General features: G+C 36.2%; 1 protein-coding gene across 4 annotated transcripts in view; it reads right to left on the bottom strand.

Annotated features, from left to right (window-relative positions):
- Positions 1–9,556: 9,556 nt before the first annotated feature.
- MTF2 (metal response element binding transcription factor 2) overlaps positions 9,557–23,396 on the bottom strand; it is a 59,198-nt gene continuing 45,358 nt past the window's right edge. For 3 of the 4 annotated variants that reach the window (XM_025355103.1, XM_025355105.1, XM_025355106.1), the window contains 6 exons: positions 21,134–21,201; positions 19,010–19,180; positions 14,794–14,899; positions 14,622–14,674; positions 14,405–14,509; positions 9,557–11,963 (listed from right to left, as the gene is read on the bottom strand). In XM_025355103.1, coding sequence (XP_025210888.1) covers positions 11,606–11,963; positions 14,405–14,509; positions 14,622–14,674; positions 14,794–14,899; positions 19,010–19,180; positions 21,134–21,201 — 861 coding nt within the window. In that variant the 3' untranslated portion in view covers positions 9,557–11,605. The remainder of the gene's footprint in view (positions 11,964–14,404; positions 14,510–14,621; positions 14,675–14,793; positions 14,900–19,009; positions 19,181–21,133; positions 21,202–23,396) is intronic. The other variant, XM_025355104.1, reaches the window with a different exon arrangement.

Below are 23,396 nucleotides of genomic sequence, written 5' to 3'. Positions count from 1 at the left end.
CAACATTTTTATTTTCATAGCAGACAGATTCATGTATTGTCCATTATTAATACTTTAAATTCTAACCCTTTCTCTTTCAAGTATTTTTTCACTTCTGGGATGAAGCATTGGTGGAACCATTCCACAAAGATGGCTGTCACCCACACTGATTATGTTGCCAGGACACATAATTTTTTGTTTTGTTTTCGAGAGCATGTAGGTTCTTCAATCTATACACTACACCTAGCTTTATAGTATGGCCTACAGCAATGCCATATAGTACCAGAGTTAATCTGTTCTTCCATGTTGTATGCCCTGATGCCGCCGCATTTGCAGTTTTATGAATGTAAGTTCTATTGGACATCTTCTTCCACAAGAGCCTGATACTGCAATTGAAAACTTGCTTTGAATGGTATCCTTTCTCCTTAATCAACTTCAACTCTGTTGGAAATGAGGCAGCAGCTTCTTCATCAACAGATACAACCTCTTCAGTAATTCTTAAATACTTCAGTCCAAACCCATTCTTGAATCTGTGTAACCATCCCTATTTGCAGCAAATGGCTTGGTATCACTCATTTCAGGGGATCCCTTGCTGAATGTTGGTATAGGCTCAGTGCTTTCGGGGCAACACACTGACATCAGTTGGAACACATTTCTTTCTGTCCATGTCTTCCACCCACAAATTTAATCCATTTATGCCAGAGGTTGCAAAATTTGTGAAAAATCAGACCTTGGCAATGACGTTGAGCAGCAGGATATAAATAACTCCCATAAGCTTAGCATTCCAATAATAAAACACTAGGCATAAATGGGTTAATGCCTTTTTCATCTTAAAACTAGCACAAATGTTTTTCCTTCACAATTTCATGAAGATTTGTAAATCTCTGCATATAATTTTCTTCTCAAGTACCTTCACCTTTTCAGTTTATGACTTATCTTTGGCATATCCAATTGCCATCATCTCTACACTTATACCTTGGGGCCACTATAAAGTAAAATAAGGGTTACCTGAACACAAGCACTACAATACTGCAATAGTTGATAGGATAACCAAGATGATTAAGTGTCTAATGGTGGATAGCATACACAGCATGGATAGGCTGGACAAGGGGATGACTCTTGTGCAGGGTGGGACAATGAGTGTGAGATTTCATTACGCTACTCAGAATGGCATGCAACTTAACACTTGAATCCACAGACAAGAGGTGACACCATAATGTCTTTGAAAATGCTAGGTCCTCAAATATTGAGTGACATGCTCATTCTCAACTCCAGGCCTTATTCTGCTCCTTCATGTTGAAACTAGATTTTCTCTCACTTAGCCTCTATTCAAGCTAACCCATCCTTCAAGGTAAAACCTAACAAATATTGCAGTCCAGATCAATCTCATTTCTCCAGCAATACAGCACATATTTTGATACCTGTAGTCATATACTGTTTCAAATGTTACTTAATAATCACACTTATGTCCTAACTCTCCAAGACAGTACTATTAAACAATACCTTCAACCTCACCTCCCGTAAAATTCCACCTCCTTGATTTTATGCTACGTCTTATACTATCCAATTTTTGCCATTTAAGATCCTATCATCCTTCAAAGCCAAATTCAAATAGAATTCCCTTTCAATGAAGTCTTTCCTTGGTATCTTTCTTAGGCTTACCCTAAATTTCAATGGAACTTTGTACCGATATTCCATAGTAATTATCAATTTCAACTCAAATTTAGTTGTATTTATGTCTGCATCTTCCATAATTTAAGAACTCAGAGCCAGGCTCCTAATCTTTCCTCCATCTCTTCACAGCAACTCACAGGCATTCAAAGCATGATTGCTGAATTTGAATAAACGCTTAATACAACCACACAGAACTTTACATCTCAACCACTTTCAGAAAAACTAAAGCATACCAAAAAAAAAAAAAATCCTATAATACTATAGTGAGTTGACTTGTGTCCCCCAGAAAAAGATATATCCAAGTCCTAACTCCCAGTATCTGTCATTGCAACCTTATTTGGAAACAGGGTCTTTGCACATGTAATTAAACATCTCCAGATAAGATCACCCTGCATTTAGAGTGGGCCCCAAATCCAATGACTGTTGCCCTGTAAGAAAAGGAGAGGAAGATTGGAAATAGGGGAATGCCTCATAAAGATGGAGGAAGAAATTGGACTGGTATGTCCAAGAATTACTAGCTGCAACCAGAAGCAATAACAGGCATGGAAGGGATTCTCCCTCAGAGTATCCAGAAGGAATCAACCTTGACACAAACTCAATTTTAGACTTCTAGCCTCTAGAACTCTGATAAACTGCTGCTGTTTTATGCTGCCGAGTTTTTGGTAACTTGTAGCAGCTCTAGGAAATTTATATAAAGGCCTCAATAGCAGAGCCCCAGAAAAAAATTTTTAGAAATAATAGCAATAATGAAGTTAAGAAATAAACAGATTTCTTTAACAAAAGCCATTCATCATACTTATGATGAATGGGATTTTGATTATAAAGCAGTGGCTCATTTTATATTAAGTTCAGCACAACCTCTTAAAATGTCTTATGTTAAAAGTATATTCTTAAAATGTTAAACCAAAGCTATTATCATATTGACTATTCTCTCTCTTGTTCTATGTGTGTGTACACACACACACACATTTTTTTGAGAGAGTCATTCTGTCATCCAGGCTGGAGTGCAGTGGCGTGGCCTCTGCACACTGCAGCCTTGACCTCCCAGGGATCCTCCCACTACATCTTCCCAAGTAGCTGGGACTACAGGCTTGTGCCACCATCCCCAGCTGATGTTTGCATTTTTTGTAGAGATGGGTTTTCCATATTGCCTGAGGCTGGTCTCAAACTCCTGGGCTCAAGTTATCCACCCACCTTGGCCTCCCAAAGTGCTGGAACTACAGGCATAAGCCACTGTGTCCGGCCTAGACAATAATTTTTAAAATTCATGCAATTTCTAAAGAGAATGATCCTAATTAAGTTCTACGTTATGATGATTATTTTCAGTACAATCTATGTCTTTGAGATGGAGTCTTGCTCCATTGCCCAGGCTGGAGTGCACTGGCGCGATCTCGGCTCACTGCAAGCTCCGCCTTCCAGGTTCATGCCATTCTCCTGCCTCAGCCTCCCAAGTAGCTGGGACTACAGGCACCCGCCACCATGCCCGGCTAATTTTTTTGTATTTTTAGTAGAGACAGGGTTTCATCGTGTTAGCCAGGATGGTCTTGATCTCCTAACCTCGTGATCCGCCTGTCTTGGCCTCCCAAAGTGCTGGGATTACAGGCGTGAGCCACCGCACCTGGTTCAATCTATGTCTTAATGTTCTTAATGGTGAAGTTACACATTTTGGACATAAGACTAGATACAGCCTTATATTTTGCTTATTCTTTATAAAGAATTGTAGGCCAGGCGTGATGGTTCACACCTGTAATCTCAGCACTTTGGGAGGCTGAGATGGGCAGATCACGAGGTCAGGAGATCGAGACCATCCTGGCTAATGTGGTGAAACCCCGTCTCTACTAAAACCACAAAAACAAATTAACAGGCGTGGTGGCACGCGCCTGTAGTCCCAGCTACTTGGGAGACTGAGGCAGGAGAATCGCTTGAACCCAGGAGGCAGGGGTTGCAGTGAGCCAAGATCACACCACTGCACTCCAGCCTGGGTGACAAAGCAAGACTCCTTCTCAAAATAAAAAAATTAAAAACGTAATCCAGTGCTTCCCTTTACCTTTATGCTGTATTTCTAAGTTATCCAGCTTGGGCTTTTTTAAGTCAGAGTATGCTAAAGGAATTACGAAAATAACTTCAATGAGTTTTAATAAAAAATGTAGACTTCAAATTCCAAATATAAATGATTGGTGTTTTGTTAATTTTATCTATGAAAACTAGCACCTTCAAATAGCAGATAAAATTTGATTATATCAAACAACATATAAGTTCTTCAGAAAGTGTGCCAAAATAAATGTAAATTACATTTAAAACCACTTGAAGCTAGGCACAGTGGCTCAGGCCTGTAATCCCAGTACTTTGGGAGGCCAAGGAGGACGGATCACTTGAGGCCAGAAGTTCAAGACCAGCCTGGCCAACTTGGTGAAACTCTGTCTCTACTAAAAATACAAAAAATCAGCCAGGCGTGGTGGCGGGTGCCTGTAATCCCAGCCACTCAGGGGGCTGAGGCAGGAGATTCGCTTGAACCCAGGAGGCGGGGGTTGCAGTGAGCCAAGGTTGTGCCATTGTACTCCAGCCTGGGCAACAGAGCAAGACTCCATCTCAAAAAAAAAAAAAAAAAAAAATTAGCTGGGCATGGTGGCACATGCCTGTAATCCCAGTTACTCAGGAGTCTGAGGCACAAGAATTGCTCAAACCCAGGAGACAGAGGTTGTGGTGAGCCAAACTCGTGCCACTGCACTCTAGCTTGAGCAATAGAGCAAGACTCTGTCTCAAAAAAAAAAAAAAGAAAAGAAAAAGAAAATTCAATCCAAGCTACTTTTACCACAGAGGGCTTGAATTAGATAATTAAATATACATATAACTACCTTTAAAAACATTTAAGGCTGAGAACATTGCTTTCAAGAAACTGCTAAGTAGGTCCCAGGTTAATATTTAATATTATTCAAAGAGTTGCCACATGAGCCGAAATCGCACCACTGCACTCACTCCAGCCTGGGTGACAGAGCAAGACCATCTCTAAATAAATAAATAAATAAATAAATGCACTTGAGTCTTAAGTATTTTTTAAGTCCTTAGTTTTAAAGTATTTTCAAATTTTTGAAAATTATTTCAAAAATATCGAGAGTGACCCTACTGAAACAAATTAAATTCTACCTTCCATATAAAAGCAAACCAGTACAGGTAACTTAATTTTATACATTTAGTTATACTTATTTACCCAAGATCATGAAACAAATCAAATTTAATAAGTATTACTTGAATTTGGTAAAACAATTATCTTAGAAATTAATTATAATTCTTCAAAGCTTGACATCTCAGTTGTAGATTACCAATTTCAGCACTTAAAGGACTAAAAATTAAGCAAATTACTAATATCAATTATTGTATCCATTTAACCCATAAAGTAGTGGGAATTAATATTGAATTGCTACTCTAATAACATGTCCATCCTATTCCTCTGGGCCTCTTTTATGCCTATTAAATATATACATGTAATAAAACCATGTCATGGCAATTTGCCATTCTCTAAAATGGTACTATTCTTACATGACAAGTCCCTACTAGGCAAAACACAGTTTTTTCTTTCTCATAATGACATGCAGCATACATGAGCCAACACTAGCAGTAGTCTTACACTACCTGTCAGTTAACAGAAACCATGGTGCTGTTTGGCCAGGCCGTTTGTGTCTGGACGTCTGTTAAGGAAATGTGAAGACCAATTAGCTACAAAATAATCAACTTACTCTAGCCTACATTATAGTCACAACTTAATTATCCAGCAGCCACATTTCTAAATATCTCAACCACTTATATTTCATAAAGTAGAAAGCAAGAATAACAAACTGAAAAAAATGTATTTCCAGTGGTGAACAATATTTTTTTTAAAGCCATTTACATTTTTTCAGAAGTAAATCACTCTCAAACCCTCATGGTCTAAAAAAATCAGAACTGTGGTTTGTAAAAGAAGGTTTGAACTTTATTCATGTGATTATTTGTCCCAGAAAGCCTTGCCTAAGTTCTTTCCAGCCTGTAACAAATTAATTAATAATGTTTAGATGCCATGTGGGAGAGTAGAAAGCTGCTCAATGCACTATGAATAAACAAACATGGATTATTAACATAGGGATTCCAACAGAAGATATGTGAAAAGCAGATAAATATAAAACACCACCTAACCTAAGTCATTAAGTTTAAGGCTAAGATTCCCCCACCCACATCCAGATTCCTGTGAGTAGCATAACATATTATAGCAATGAACAATAATGAATCTTCATAATCTCTCAGTGGAAAGGTAGGAAAGGTTAACATGTTATAAAAATGGTGTTTTTAAAAGCATGAAATACTTAATACATTCTAGAAAATGCTTCAATGAAAAGGTATTCTCAATGTTTCTGATCTTCAGATGGTTTAAAAGTTGCTTACAGAACAAACTATAGTTTATAAAGAATGGGTCTCTAATGACACAATTCTTCGTTGGAAAATTCATATCAAGTTAACACAAAATATCTAAGATATAAAGTTATGCAAAATTACAATAAAACTTTTAAAAATCAATGACCTGTTACAGAATATGCTCTTGGATTCTGGCAGGAACTTGGTGACAAAGGGATACAGAAAACAAAACCATGCTTCCACAAGTCTTTGATGAACCCATAGTTTTTCCCTTCCAAAACTCTTTCCAACAAGCTTCATTTCCTTAAGCTTCCATGTCTCCTCAAGGAAAAACGCTAATATTCAAGGATAGCTCTCACAAAATCTCTTATCTGCTTATTGTCATCCCAAATTCTGTATACAAAAAAAAAAACAAACCCTTACCTTTTACAATATTAATGACAACATATTCAAGTATAACTTATTGATTAAAACACTAATTATAATCTGTCACTAAGGATACATTACTAATCCAGGATGCTGCTTATTTGACTTAAATTTGTAACTTATTTGACTTAAACTTATAACTACATTTTAATTATAATGTATCAAATTACAAATGTAAATTAACAACTCATATAAATTCACAAAAGCAATGCAATCAATTTTTTTAAAATCATTCAAAAATCCTGTTTTCTAGCAAAAGTAAAAACATTTGAGAAAATTAATTTATTTTTCTTTAATTTTTTTCAGAGACAGGGTCTCATTAGCTGTCACCCAGGCTGGAATGCAATAGCATGATCAGCTTGCTGCAGCCTTGAACTCCTGGGCTCAAGCATCCTCCCGCCTTAGCTTCCCAAGTAGCTTGGACTACAGGCATGCACCACCATGTCTGGTTAATTTTTAAATTGTTTTGTAGAAACAGGGTCTCACTATGTTGTCCAGGCTGGTCTTGAACTCTTGGTTTCAAGTAATCCTCCCACTTTGGCCTCCTAAAGTGCTGGGATGGCAAATAGGAGCCACTGTGCCCAGCCAACTAATTTCTTAAACTATTATTGGTGAGCTTACTTTTAACTTCTGCTTGATATGAAAAAATTACTTTTAACTAGCTGCTAGAGATTCATTCATATATTGTCAACATTTTTTCTTTTTAGCATTTGACATTTAATGATGGGGTAAATAACCTTGGTTAGAATTAAAATAATAAAACATAAACTAATTTTATTTAATTCTTCAAGCCCAGGCCATACATAAAAGCACTGAGGATCAAACATAATATCCACAAGGGTGCCAGTGACAGCCAACAGGCATGTCCAAACCACCTCTCACAATACGTTTTCAAGATCGAGCAATCAGTCTTCCAAAGTACAGTCATCCATTTGCCATGGTTTTGTAGCACTGGTATTATACATATTTTATATATAGTTCCATGAACTCACTGTCAAAGCTGCCTGTGTGACACCTAAGAAAATTCAGTGAGAGCAATACTAAGACATAAAGATTTTTGTTGGAAGGGTTGAACTTTGGAGGACCACAAAGCATTATCTAAGGTTTTTTGTCCCCTCCCCAAACAAATTTTTGCCCATTTATGGATGTGATCACCCACACTGGGAAAACATGTCACAGGGTTAGGAGAAAAAATGGATTAGACACCTTTTAGTAAATACAAAGAATAGAAAATAGACTGATTTTCAAGCAGGATATATTTTTATCCAAAAATATATTTTATCATCTGTGAAGGTTAAAATGGTTTGTTTGTTTCCTTGCCTAAATCCAGGAAAAGGTATTTTTGAATGACACATCACATTTTCTGAAGATGTGGGACAAATAAAAAGTTACTAAGAATACAGTTTATACACTTATCATCTCTCACAAAGAGAAAATGCCAGGGGAGCTGGCAAAGAGGGATTTTGTTGAGCAGAAATGAGAGGAGGGAAGAGAAAAAAAAGCATGATATTTCAATATAGCTACTACCCCAAGACATTTTTATGAAAGTTACAAATATTGTACCTGTTTCCCAACTACTTGTTTTACAGAGAACCTATTAGTTTGCTTTCACAGCTTCTTCCATTTCCAAATTTATATCAGACAGACATCTGGTTTTCTAACTGCTACCAATCAGAAAAGAATCCATAATCAGATAAACTTCGTATCTTACATTTCACTGCCCAGTTTTTATTTTTCTGAACATGACTGATCAACTGCCACAGGAAAAAAACCAAAGGAGACTGTGATGTGTGCATTCGTTGAGGTACTCAAATATAACTAAGAAAAATTTCTCCGCAAAAACAAGGCTTAAAAAAACAAAAAAAACAAAACTGTTTCCCAATGCTGCATGAGCATCTTCCTTTGTCATTACATCCTCATTCAAACAACTCTAGAACCACAATGTAAAACAGTCTGGTAGAACTGCCTAAGTCAGATCATATTCCAACCAAAATTTAATAGTACCTAGTAGAAACTCAATAAAGTAGCCCAAAACAGTTAGTTCTACAGTTAATTCTAGATAATAGAGATATACTGAACATATACATTATAGAAATCAAGCACACATACTTGGACATATCTTGGAAAAAAAAAAGAGGGAGGCACCCTCAACTCTAACACATCAGTGAACATTCAATTCTGTTAAATATTTAGTAAAAAATATACCTAGCAAGAGCTGGCTTCATCACCCCTATATTAGAATTTATAGAATATCTCTGATAGCTTATATTCTGGCTCTACTTTGGTGGTCTAAGGGTCTAGGAATACACATTAATCACTTAGTAGCAGAACATTTATAAAAAAGGATTGGTTTTGAATAAAAATGGAATTACAATGAGTAAGGTATACTGTTTCTACATCTCTTATTTGCCTAGAAGCAAAACTTATTTTAAAAGTACAGGAACTCTTTTTTGTTGTTGTTTTTTGAGACAGAGTCTCGCTCTGTCACCCAGGCAGGAGTGCAGTGGCGCCATCTCAGCTCACTGCAAGTTCCGCCTCCCGGGTTCATGCCATTCTCCTGCCTCAGCCTCCCGAGTAGCTGGGACTACAGGTGTCCACCACCACACCAGGCTAATTCTTTTGCATTTTTAGTAGAGATAGGGTTTCACCGTGTTAGCCAGGATGGTCTCAATCTCCTGACCTCACGATCCACCCACCTCGACCTCCCAAAGTGCTGGGATTACAGGCGTGAGCCACCACGCTTGGCCCAGGAAATTCTTTTATATCAACCTTAACTCCTTCTATGTAAGAAGAAAACACAGTTGGAAAATTAAGTCTGAATTTTTTAAGTTTGGGGACACAATAGAGATATATTGTCTTTCAAATATAAAGTGTACATGCTCGCTAAACGTACTTTAAGACCACTTAAGATGAACTTGTGATGGTTATTAATATTATATGAGGGATGAGGAAAATGAAAGCAAAGTTTTATAAAGATTAATTCAAGTGAACAGACTAGTAGTGGAATTAGAAAATCCTTACCACCCTAGCTAAATAAAAGCAGTCAACTACTGCACTAGTGTGTATTTTCAAGCAAATACAGAAGCAAAACTCATTAGCTCTTTAAAAAATACACACATTTAATGTTGGTCTGTTTTAATTTCTAAGTAAAGCAATTGCAAAAATACAAACTGAACATCAGAGCCATGTGAACCACCATGAGAAAATAAAACAGACATTCACAATAATTATGTCTAACGACAGTTCAGCTGAATAAATCATCTTCCAAGTATGTTAAAGAAAAAGTTTCTAAAAATACTGCTGGTGTTCAGTTAGAATTAAAGGACTTTGGGGAAAATGAAATAATATGATACAGGTGGAGTGAATAAGGATACACGGGATTTACATTTTTCATTACCCCTAGATATAAACAAACATTCAAAAATCAACACAAACTCTGTGTGTTATCCAAAATATTGCAGCTGCAGGAAAGGCAACCTTAAATTAATAGCTAGGGGAAAATCAAGTTTTGGTGGAGGTAAACAGAAGTAACAGTTTTTAATTTGCACTTTTGTAAAGCTCATTTATACCTGGCCAACCAGGAACCAAATGCAGACAATGAAGTTCTCTGCTTCTTTTGGCTATAATGTGACAAGAAAGGATCATCTTTTGAAGATGTTTAAAGAAATAAAGCAACTTTCTTTATAAACAGTCAAATAATCAATTAATGGAATAAATAAGTACTAACCCACATTTTAACCACTCTGTAATCACTACACTTTACATATTTTTTATTTTGGCGGCAAATTCCCCCATTATTAGTCTAAAATCCACCAATCACTTTTAAAAGTAAAATGAATAGCCACCAAAATAAGAAAATCTTCTGTTCACTCTTTGGCTAAAAAGGAAAACAAAACAAAACAAAAAGAAACAGAAGACAACTCTAACACTGGTGATAAAAGAAACTTTTTTTTACAAGTAAAATAAAGTTATCAATTTAAATCTTGGTACATTTTATAAAAACAAGAGGTAATGTTGTAATAAAACAGCAGTAGCCTCAGCTGGCAACAAACTGTTTGTTAACCCTGTGCAATAAAATACTTTGTTCATACTACACTTATTCAAACATGACTAACAGTTACTACAGACATTTCAGGAATCTTCACGGGACTCCTATAGACTTACTGTTAAAACTGAGAGACATTTACAATCATAATGTGCCATGAAAACTTGAAAACGTTACTTCTAGTAGGAGATAATGTTCATATTATTTGAATTTGTTTAGGTACTGAACAGCTGAGTTACAAGGACTAAAAGTGAAAAGCATTCTAAAAGCCCATGAACACTGTTGTTCACACCCTTCTTCAGAACACACTAAACTTGTCTGACACATTTCTCTTCATACATAGCAAGCAACAGCACCCAATAAAAGCCTGAGAAGAAATGCTGCTGTGTAAATACTGCAACTATTCCTGAAAAAAGAATTATGGGATATATACTCCAAAGCTGCCCATTCCCATAATTTGTATTGCATAGGTCACATAATCACACACATATATATACACGTGTGTATATATATGCACATGCAAGAATATATTAAGACGACAATGAAGTCTAGTCACAGAGCAATTTACAGGCTCAATATATTTTTTTACACTTTGCTTGAAAGAAAATTTCAATATTTTACAGTCTTTCAGTAGGCATTATATACACTGCACTTTATGAATCTAAAAGGTATTGAAATAAATTTTTCCAACATTTTGGTAACAAAACAGACAACGTTTCTCCAAATACTTGTGCTATCTACATGATGTTTGCTCTGATAACCACTAATCACAAAAAACTGACTCAATGAAATAATTAGAAAAATTGTCTAACACCATGCATGGGTTTCAATCATTTTTAATATCCTACCCTAGAAACATTCTACAAATCTTAAGATTTAAAAAATTAAGTCTCTGTTCTGATTTTTAAAAGATACCTTTTTATGACAATATCCATAACATTGACAGGTACATGTTAAGGCTAGTATCATCCCCTTTTTTGAATTTTTTTGACTTTTTTTTTTTTTTTAAGAAAGATAGTAAAAGCCAGACTCCTTTAGGGCTTTGAACTGTACCTACAGAAAATCAGAGTGCAGTGAACATAATGTTCAGTCCTACAGTCAGGATGCAGTTGCTCCTTCCCATTCCACAAGATACTGCACCTTTCCATCAAGTGTCACCCGACGAGCCAAAACTCGGTATTTTTCGCCACATGCTATTCTACCTGCAGCACCAAAATAACTGGTAATGGAGTTCTTTAGATGATTGAGTTGTAACTCCTGATCTGCTAAGTTATTCAGAATCTCTGTGTTGAGTTCATCAAACTGATAATCTTCTTTGCCTTCATCATCTTTTACAATTTCTGAGTTCTGAGTCTGGAGTGCTCTTCTTGGAAGACGACCTCTTCTTCTCCGCAAATGTGGTATTGCAGCAGGCCAAGATCTTCCTGTACGCGTTCTTTTTCTGGAGTCAGATAATCTATGTAACAGAGAAGGCCAGAATTGTCTGCTATGCTTTTTAAGCATCCTATGCCCACACAATATGTTCTCTTTTTTGGATTATTCTACTATACCATATATCCTTGATGACATAAAAATAAGCCAAACTCAAACAATAAATGCGATATAAATGGACTATCACTTGTGCTCCTTACTTTAGATTTTGTCACTTTCTTGGGGCTGAACTTTGTAGAGCTTTTCTTCCTTTACTAGTAAGCTGAGGGTAATTTTTTTACTTAGGAGGCCAACAAGGAAAATTCTTATCAAGAGGCCCTACTCATAAATCATGTATTGCCAATAATCTCATCATTTAAAAGAGCTCATTTATTTTTCATTGGAACAAAATAATGAATGAGCACAAACTACATCTACGACACTGTTCCATGTCCTTGAAGAGTAGAACTAGAATAGAGGTTCTCTTATTACCAGTTCTAGGCCTAGTGAAGTAATACACCAGAATAAGCACAAACTAGCAGTCGGAGTATCCTGGGTCTATCTCTAACTCTATTATTTGGCCAAATTCAAATCTTATTCTCTATGTTCACTTACTGAGTGAAGGGGTTGGATTGGATAATTTGTAAGGTCCTTTTCAGCACAGAAATTCAATTATTTTATGATTTTATAATAAAAGGAGAATATAGCACAACAACTAAATTGAAAGACCCACAGTCATACTGTATAAGTTAACAATCCAGCTCTGTTATACTTGCTAAACATGCAACGTTGGGCTTGTTACTTAAAATCCCCTAAGTCTCAGTTTCCTCATCTGTAAAATGAGAACAACAGGACTTATACAACTCAAAAAATAGTTCTCTTTTGTTTGTCTGAGACAAGGCCTCACTCTCTTGCCCAGGCTGCAGTGCAGTGGCACAATCATGGCTCACTACAGCCTTGACCTCCTGGGCTCAAGTAATCCTCCACCTCAGCTTCCTGATTATCTAGGACTACAGACAGCACCACCACACCCAGATAACTTTTTTCTTTTGTAGGGATGGTGTCTCATCTCAAACTCTTGCCTCAAGCAGTCCTCCTACCTTGGACTCCCAAAGTGCTGAGATTATAGGCATAAGCCACCACACCCAGCCAAAAAATTGTTTTAAGAATTAAATAAGATAATATACATAAAAAGCTTAGCAGAGTACCTAGTAAGAGGCCCAAAAAAGTCAATTATTCAGAATTCATTAATAAATGGGTTACACTTTAAGCATTTAATATAGAATGTTGCATAATTTACAATAGCAGTTTTTGAATTATGAACAAAATTTAAACAGAACAAAGTAAAAAACTTGAAAATAGTAGCTCTGACCCCAAACAGATTAACCTTTTCATACCTGACATGACATGCTTTAGAGAAAAGTTGTCCTGATTGGGCGCAGTGGCTCACGCCTGTAATCCCAGCACTTTGGGAGGCCGAGGCAGGTAGATCACTTGAGTTTAGGAGTTCAAGACCTGCCTGGCCAACATGGTGAAACCCCATCTCTACTAAAAATACAAAAAGTTAGCTGGGCATGGTGGCGCACGCCTGTAATCTCAGCTATGTGAGAGGCTGAGGCGCGAGAATCGCTTGAATCCGGGAGGCAGAGGTTGCAGTGAGTCGAGATCATGCCACTGCACTCCAGCCTGGGTGACAGAGTAGTCTCAAAAAAAATAAATAAATAAATAAAATAAACAAAAATGTCCTTCTGAAGGGCTGGATTAAGTATCAGATAAAAATCCTAAGTTTAAAATCATTTTATGGACAAAAGGATTTAGGTGTCTGATTCTTTTTTTTTTCTTTTTCCCAATCAAATCTTGGCTAGTTGCAATGGCTCATGCATGTAATCCCAGCACTTGAGAAGGCCAACACAGGAGGATCACTTGAGGCCAGGAGTTCAAGACCAACCTGGGCAACTTAGCAAAACCATCTCTACAAAAAATAAAAAAGCATTAGTTAGGTGTGGTGGCACAATCTCTAGTCCTAGTCACTACAGAGGCTGATGTGGGAGGACTTTTTTGAAGCCAGGAGTTTGAGGCTGCAATGAGCCATGATTGTGCCACTGTACTCTAGCCTGGGCAACAGAATGAGAATCTGTCTCTTAAAAAATAAAAAAATCAAATCTTTCTAAAGCAAAGAACACTTGTGTAAGCAGAGGCATTAAAAAGCCTAACAAGCACAGCTTCTAAACAATGGTATACTTTTTCTCTGTGTTCACAGCAAATTTCCATACAAACTTGAAAAATACAATGTTTGTACTCTAGAAAGCAAAAATATTCAAATGAATATTAACAACTAATGGGATCTACATCCGGATTACCGCTCAAAAAGCTGATAGACACAACTTGCATCACTTTCAATTGCTAAAAAATTATTCAATCAACACTTTACAAAGAAAAGGAATCTAGAATAAGAAAAGTAAAAAAAATAAGAACTAAAATATCTACCCATAATGCCTGGAAATGCTAGACGAGGTAGTTTCTTTTGCACTGGAAGCACCCGTGAAATCCACATCTGAGGTATTAGATGAATGTGCAGTTCCCTCAGTTCTCCTGAGACAAAAGAATTTAAATTGTGTAACGACTATATTATATAACAAACAGAAATATTAACATCCACTCAAAAGACAAAACCTAGAAAGGGAGAAAATAACTTTCTATTTACCCTATAGAACAAGGTAAATCCAAAGTAGGATTCTCTGAAACTGACTCCTTATCCTGGAAAATAAAAATATATACTTAAAGCATGTCTCTAGAATAAGCTGAAAAAAATACTAGCTTCTCAGTTATTTCACGCATCCTTCTTCTTGAGAACATATACCAACATATCCTCTTACCAAAAGTGGCTCAGCAGTTTTTTGAATCATTTTTCTTGTATATGGGCCAGGTGGACGACCTACAGATTTTTTCTTTCCTTTTTTTTCTATGCCATTGCTTACTTCCCTGAAATGGAAAACCATTATGCATTTAATCTCTGCATCAAGAAAACAAAGACATTGACTCTATGTACGTAACTAGACATATATACACATATATTTTACTATTTTATATTAATGGTAATATAAAAATTATTAATTGAATCCACAAGTTTAGTCAAGTGCATTGATAATATATTCTAATTTAAATAAATATTTCTTGACTTTAAAGATATTTAAACCATTATGAAAGGTTTAAAAAAGTCCTCTTTAATATAATTCTGAACAATATATACCACTTAAAGATTTAAAAACAACAACAAAAAAAACCAGACAATTATACTGAATGGAAGATTTCAAAACTCCTAAAAGCTCAATTATATAGTTTAATTTTAGGTTGTTACAATGTGGAGGATGTTTCCAGGATTTACTACTAAAAATGATTATGAATTTAGCAGTTAACCTAATGGAGTCAGGAAATATCTATGTTAAAATTATAGTAGTCATAAAGGCTGCCTTTAGATATATATGTAGATTCTTGAATGACACTATCAGAAAGAGAATGAAGCCCAGAGTGGCAGAACGTAAAGAAGAAAGGAGTAAGAAATCCATCATATTCTCAGGGAGTCATTCAAAAGGTCTTTCTAGGTCAGAAAGACCTAGAAAACCATATTTTAAACATAAAGCCAAATTCCAAGCAATAGGAAGGAAAAAAGTGCAACAGGCAAAGACACTCTAATTAATAGAAAAAAATAAAAAAAATATATAGAAAGAATATTTCATTTACTCAACAATAGCTACCATATAAAGACGATATTAGATAATATGGATACAAAGGTGTTCCTAGTGCTAAAGAGTTCACAATATAGTTAGAAAGTGACAAATGTGTATACAAGCAAGCTAATAAAATGGAGTGAGGGCTACGAGAAAATTGTCCAGGAAACTTTAATTAAGGAGAGGAAAAAAGAACACTATATAATAGCCTAGAAAGAGATGAATGGAGAAAGTAGGAAAAAAACTTATCCCTCTAGATGCCAAACAAGGTCAGGGAATAAAGGTGGAACTATGAGGAAGGAGAAAGTAGGGGAACTATAAGGACAAAGCAGAACCAGACACTATAATCAAAAGTCTCAAGAACAAGATGGATGGGATATCCATTTCTTTTGTAAAATGATCAACATAATATTTATAAAGGACTCCTGGACTAAAGAAAGTAACCTCTAACTAAAAGGAACAACTTACACACAAGGTCCAGAAGGAACTCAGGATGCCTTTAAACAAAGCAGCTGAATCCTTATCTGGTGGCATCAGATGACCTGATAGCTACCACAAAGGGAGCATCCTATCACAATCATGATAGAAATGAAAAAGCTTGTGGAATTATTTTTTTCTGATCCATAATATGGCAACTGCTAGCAAAGGATTTGAGTGACCAAATCTGAAAGTGATAGGAATAATAAGCATTCTTTCCTTCAGGAAAGAAAACTTAATTAGCAGCTAATTTCTTACAAACTTCAAATAACTGGACTCACTGTCAAGGCTTTGTAATCACATTTTCCTTATCTCCAAGATGACTATTCCATACCTTTAATTGATCCTTAAATTCCCATCTCTGTACAAGACTCTCTGCTATCTTTACCTTATATTTCATCGAGAAAATAGAGGCTACCAGGCAAGAACTTCAGTCAATTTCCAACTGCCCAATCTACAACAGAACTAGCATCTGTACCCATCTTCTCTTTTACCCCATTTCACCAGAAGGATGTTTCTCCTTCTAGAAAAGGCGAGTCCCACATTTAGGCTCTATATTCCTTCTCTTTTGGCTTCTACTCTCCTATACCAATTTCCTCTTCTCCAATGGATCATTCCTACTTACACACAAAAACAGGTTCCAACTATCTCCCAACTATTTTAAAAAAAAACATCATTTAACTAGTCCTATCCCCCTCTTCAGCTGTCATTCCATTTGTCAGCCTCCCTATACAGGAAAACTTCTGGGTGTTGATGACATAATACGCTTTCCATTTTCTCCCCTCTCATTCAGAATCCTTAAAGATAGTTTCCTATTTTCCTCCTTTCCTTCACTACTGTTATTATTTTGAATCTGCCTGTGTCCCTGATATGTAGGAGAAGCACAGTTTGACATGTAAATTTGGCAATGCTGGATTCAGTCATACTTCCACCCAGTCCTATCTGGTTTCTATCTGTACTACTTCAAAGAAATTCCTTTTGTCAAGGTCACTAATAACAAAATGTTATGCAATAAATATTTTTCTTTCATTTTAATCTACCTCACTAGCATTCAATACACTTTAATATAGCTATCTTTCTTGAAACACTACCTTTCTTTTGGTTGTCATGACATCAAACTTCTTGGTTTCCTCCCATCTCACTGATCACTCTTTTTTAGTCTCCTCTGCTTATTTCACTTCTTCCAAATTTACAAATGATATCAGGACATGATCCCAGACCACCTTCTCTTCTCTCTCTACTTGCTCCCTCGGTAATTTCACTCATTCTCATGGCTTTATCAATCAGATTCCAAATTTGTATCACCTGTCCAGAACTCTCCTATGAGCTCCTAAATTACACATCCAATTGCCCGTATTTCACATCATTCTGTGTGTATGGGGGTGTGTGTGTGTGTGTGTGTGTGTGTGTGTATCCCTCATAAGAATCTCAAATTCAATGAATATGAAACAGAAGAATGCTTCATTCACCATACCAAAATCTGTTTTTCCAGATCTTGATTAACCCCTCATCAGTTGCTCAGGCCAGAAATCTGGGCATTATTTAATTGACTCCTTCTTTATTTTCAGAAATTTAATTCACTAGCAAATCCAATTAATTCTAACTCCAATAAAGACCTCAAATCTGTTTTCTTTCCATTTGAATGTTACCACCTACCTCTGTACCTCATACCATCTATCTCTCATCTAGAAAACTGAGTCTTAATTTTCTCCTGCTTTTATTCTTACCTGTATACTACCCATTCTCAAAACAGCATCCAAAACAGTTTTTTTTTTTTTTGAGACAGAGTCTCGCTCTGTTGCCCAGGCTGGAGTACAGTGGCGCGATCTCGGCTCACTGCAACCTCCGCCTCCCGGGTTCAAGTGATTCTCCTGCCTCAGTCTCCCAAGTAGCTGAGCCTACAGGCGCACGCCACCATGCCCGGCTAATTTTTGTAATTATAGTAGAGATGAGGTTTCACCATCTTGGTCAGGCTGGTCTCAAACTCCCAACCTCAGGTGATCCACCTGCCTCGGCCTCCCAAAGTGCTGGGATTACAGGCGTGAACCACTGCACCCGGCCGAGTATTTTTAAAAGATAATTAAATCCCTTAAATGCCTCCCCTTTATTCTTAGAAAACAACCCAAATTCTCTGTAAGCCCTACAAGACCCTACACAGGATCAAGTCTCACCTAATCTTTCCAATACCTGATGCTACTACTCTCTCATCCTCATTTATACCACATCAGTCTTCTGTGAGTTCCTAGAATACGTTTCAAAGCCTTTGCACTTGTTATTTCTGCTAGCTGGAGTAGTTTTCCCTTTGTTTTTCACATTGTTATATCATTCTCATTTTTAAGTCTTAATTTAAATATTATCTTAAATAGTCCTTCCTTAAGCCTCATCGTTAAAGTACAAAGGTCCCATCTCTATCCATAGTAAAGTCTAAAACAGTATGCTATTAAAAATGGCACTAGCATAATCAGTAACTATTTTACTTGTTTATCACCTTTGTTGTCCACTAGTATGTAAACCTCATCAGGGCAGAAGAAAAATCTGTTTGTCATTGTACTCACTAGCACTTAGATAATAAGGCACTTGAAACTGTGCTGAATGAATGAATGGATGAATGAATGAATGAAAAGTGAACAAACAAACAGGCTAGTACTCTTAAGCTGTTTGCTAACAAAATCAATAGAGTCTATTCCTGGAAGGCCAAAGTCCTAAAATAAACAAGCATCTGGCATCAACTCTTCATACCTTGTCTAAGCAAGATATTATAGACCCCAAAAAAAAAATCAGAGTAACTGCCACTTGTACTTTCAAATATACTAAGGAGACTAAGTAACATACATTTTTAGTTACAAATAAGCTAAAGAGAAAAACTAAGCCACAGATCAACTTTTACCTTGAATCAGATATAGGTTTGGATGCCTTTCTGCCTTTAATTTTAAATTCATGAGATGTTCCTTCAGGTTCTTTCTCTGCTTTGAAAGCCACATTTGGTGGCACAGGAGGAACACGAATTCGCAACCCAAACAAATGCTTCTTCTTCTTTATTTCTTTCCCAGACATAAACCTAAATTTTTAAAAACATTAACTAAAATTTTAAAAACTGAACACATATACATAGCAGACCCTAACTTAACTTTCATATATAAGGCCCTTATACTTGAAAGCCCACCCAATACTACAGAAATTCATTCCCCCTTGCTTTCCTTGATTCTTATCTGCCCCAGAACCAGTCTATAGCAGGATATGATGGGGAGGAAGGGATAGGACCAGAAAGGAGAAGAGTACATGTCCACTTTTCTTTTTAAACATGGCAACTAACTTTTTAAAGGAAGAAAGAAGAACAAAGAATGGTATTTTTTGGTCCCAATATGCTTTCCCATATTTAGTGTCATCTGTGAGAAATATCTCAAAAGCGATTTAGGGAAAAAAAAGAATTTCATCTCAGAGTGGATTTATAAGGAGAAAAACCTTAGCAGTAATAGGTGACAGCACTGGAAAAGAAAGTAGGAGATAAATCCTAGAGGCCCAGAAAATAAAAGGAGTATCTAGAGTGCCAGATATGGAAACGGAAATAACCCGGGGCAAAGAAGGGTTATTTCAGAGCAATATGGACTTGGGCCTCTGAAAAATATGATCCTTAGACCTTTCTTTCAGTCTCTATGGTCCTTATTCCCAAGCACCTCCATCTACCTCAGCTCTACTGAAACTTGCCTGGCCACAAGAACTTCCATCAGTTGTTTAGAATGTTCTCCCCCTCTTTTTTTTTTTTTTTTTGAGACAGTCTCGCCTGTCACCCAGGCTGGAGTGCAATGGCACAATTCGGCTCACTACAACTTTCACCTCCCAGGTTCAAGCTATTCTCCTGCTTCAGCCTCCTAAGTAGCTAGGAATACAGGCGCGCACCACCACGCCTGGCTATTTTTGTATTTTTAGTAGAGACGGGGTTTCACTATGTTGGCCAGGCTGGTCTCGATCTCCTGACCTCAGGTGATCCGCCCGCCTCGGCTTCCCAAGTGCTGGGATTACAGGTGTGAGCCACCACGCCCAACCAGAATGTTCTACTTTTTTGCAGGTTTAAGAAAGGGGATCCCTCATTACCACCACAACAGGAACAGATATATTTCTGGTACCCTAAGTTGAAATTCAGAATTCACTGTCCCATGAAATATTTTTACCAGCACAGTAATTACTCAGGTACCTCATGACTTTATTACAGTCTTTTTTCCTGTTTATTATACTTCAAGGTCATATCAGGTACCTCATGACTTTTTGAGCTGGTCTAAAGATCCAGCCACTAGTAATTACATTATTTAATGAGGAAATACTACCAAATTCAAAACACCAACTTATTGCAAACAAAAATTTTATAACACTTTATTGGAGTCAATACATACATTTATAAAATTTCTGTTGCATTTAAAAATGTTTCTAAGAAATGTAGATATATTGTTTTTAAAAAGGGAATCCTTGTTAGTATAGTGGTGAGTTAAAAAAAAAGTAAAAATGGGGGGGAAGATCTGTGTATCTGTATGAGAACATATCAAATAATATCACTTAATTATTTAGACCACTCAGCTAGAAACATTACTTTTCTGTAACTAATGGTGTTAACTATAACCATAGATCTCAATCTTTTTAAAACCCCATATTCCCTACAATATTCTCTCCTATCTTTTGAATATTCCCACCAGCTAACAAGATTTTATTTCACTTTCAGTAGATTACATTATAGAAGGAAGTTATTACTGAATATGCTTTTTCAATGGGATAGGCTAAATTCTCCCAGAGATACCGGTATGCCTCCCACCCATCATTCCCAGGAGAAGGATTACTCCTCCCTCCTCCAATCCTTGAGAATCACTGCTTTAATCTATCTAAAATAGAATAAGACATTAAAAAGTTTAAAATGGTATGTACTTCTTCTATACACCAATCCCACAATTCTTAAACAATGCCATTATTCCTTATACTTACTAAATGTCTCCCTCATAGGGATACATAAAATAAATCAACTTACATGGTCTTGTAATCATTTAATGCCTCCAGAACATGCTCATATCTTTCAGATTTTGGTGTGTCTGCCAGCTGTGAAGTATCAAGAAACAATTTAACGCACTACAATTTCATCAATTAGTAATATACAGGTGCTAGATAGAGGCAATGTGATGCAGAGGAAAAGTGTACTGATTGGTAGTCAGAAGATCTAAGTTCTAATTCCAAGTCCTCACTGACTAATTATGTGACCTAGGACCATTTAACCTCTCAAGGCTTATTTTCTCACTTATAAAAAAGGAACTATAAATCCTACACTAATTACTTGCTCATTATATTAATCCAGTGATATGTTTATGAAGGAACTACAAACTGTAAAATACCATAAACATGGGATTGTATTAGTTATTAAATTTTTCAAAAATTCTTTAACCTAGGGAAATGATACATTAGAATTATTTTAATATTTACTATAAAAGTTCCTAACAGATATCAATAGGAAGGAGTACAAAAAGTAATGAGAAACATACCATATTCCAGTACCTCTAGCACTAGCATAAACCGATAATCTCTATAATTTTTTAGAATACTGTAAAATTGAGAGACCTTATTTTCATAACAATTATAGACTTTAGCCAGCTCTAAATGGCTCAATAATTTTTCATCATAACAAACCATTTTAAAACCTAAACATTTAATTCTAGAAAAAAACTCTATTTTGTTCCAATAGGGCTTTTTCTCAGAGACCTTTCTGCCTCTTCTTGACTAGGGCATATTAGCAAACGAATCTAAATCACAAAAGGACCATCCTGAATTAATGCTACAAAGACCTTAAAAAAAAAAGCTGCTTCCAAAATATCACAGTTGATTTTCAAAATTACAGCCAGTATGTTCTTTACCACTTGAAACTCTCAAGCCTCAGAACTGCTTTAAGTGAGAGAGAAAACAAATCTGCCAAATAGAATGCTGGAGCTAGAAAAAACTTGTAAGTCATCTACTCCGACTCTATTTTACACGAGTTAACAAATATAAAGGTTAAAACTGCTCAAATTCACTGTCTAGTTGGTGAGAGAGCTAGAACCTGAACTCAAGTGATAAGTTCATTCATTCTACACTCACTGAGAGCCCACTCTGTGCCAATCTGCTGAGTGCTAAAAAAAAAAAAAAAACATGTGAAATAGGAGTTAGGTACTCATTCCTCTATATCAAACCACTACCTCCTGCGGTAATTTCTGAAGTGTCTAATGAAAGAGAATTTCTGTTTTAAAGAAGGAATAATATAATCAGACTTTAGAGCTTGAATGAGACCCTAGATGCAATTCAGCCTTCCACCAATATTGCAGTCTCTTTTACAGTACAGATATTTATTCAACCATGGCTTAATTACTGCCATTGATAAGAGCTGATAAGGCACCAACTAAAAAAGCCCATTCCATAAGTGGGCAAAAATCTTCCTCCCCAGAGCTCTTCCATTCCCTCTTTTACAAGACAACGCTTCATATATCTGAATGCAACTACCATGTCTATAAGATTAGGTTAAAATGTTTAATAGCTACATCACATGGTTACTTCATATTAAGCTTCTGACTGTCTTCTTCCTGGTCCCTCCTCCCCACACCAACTGTGAAATCGTATCAGATGAACTGCTATCAAACTGAGTATCCCCTATCATAACCATGGACTGTTTGTGTTTATGGCTAAAGCAGAATTTTATAACTGCTGTTAATTGATCTTGTTTTCAGCTCAATGTTCCAGATCTTTTCTCTTGATTCTGTCATCCTTCTAGAATTGAAGGTAGAGACAAAGACAGAATCCCCTATGGTCCTCCATTAGAGTCTCCCTCAAGAATGTTTCCAAAGCACCGTCTTTGTCACTGTTTTTCCATTAGTTACAAATCCATTTAATTTTCACTTTAACCAGTTCACATTTTAATATCTCATCTGAACTCAAGTTATACTACGTCTATATCATGCCCAAACCAGCGCTTGCTAACCATAAAAAAAAAAAAAAAAACACTGACAAACCAGTGTTGCTAATCATATCAAAAAAGAAATCAAGGGTATACGTGTATACATGACTTATTCTAATAAGAGATTTTCCTATGCCTTTTAAATCTTCACAAACCATATATCCGAAAAATCTGCTCTACAATTTTGCTGAGTCAACAGCAAAATTAACTTCCTAATTTCTAAAACCCACTCTTTTTTTACATTTTGACAATCACAATGAACTCTACTTTCTTTTGGTATTTACTCCCTACTGTTTCTCAGAAATTTTATCTATTAAGT

This window comes from Theropithecus gelada, chromosome 1 (genome assembly GCF_003255815.1).
Source record: "Theropithecus gelada isolate Dixy chromosome 1, Tgel_1.0, whole genome shotgun sequence".
Lineage (NCBI taxonomy): Eukaryota > Metazoa > Chordata > Mammalia > Primates > Cercopithecidae > Theropithecus > Theropithecus gelada.
The sequence above is the reverse complement of the archived record's forward strand: the minus strand, read 5'-3'. Positions and strand labels throughout refer to the sequence as shown.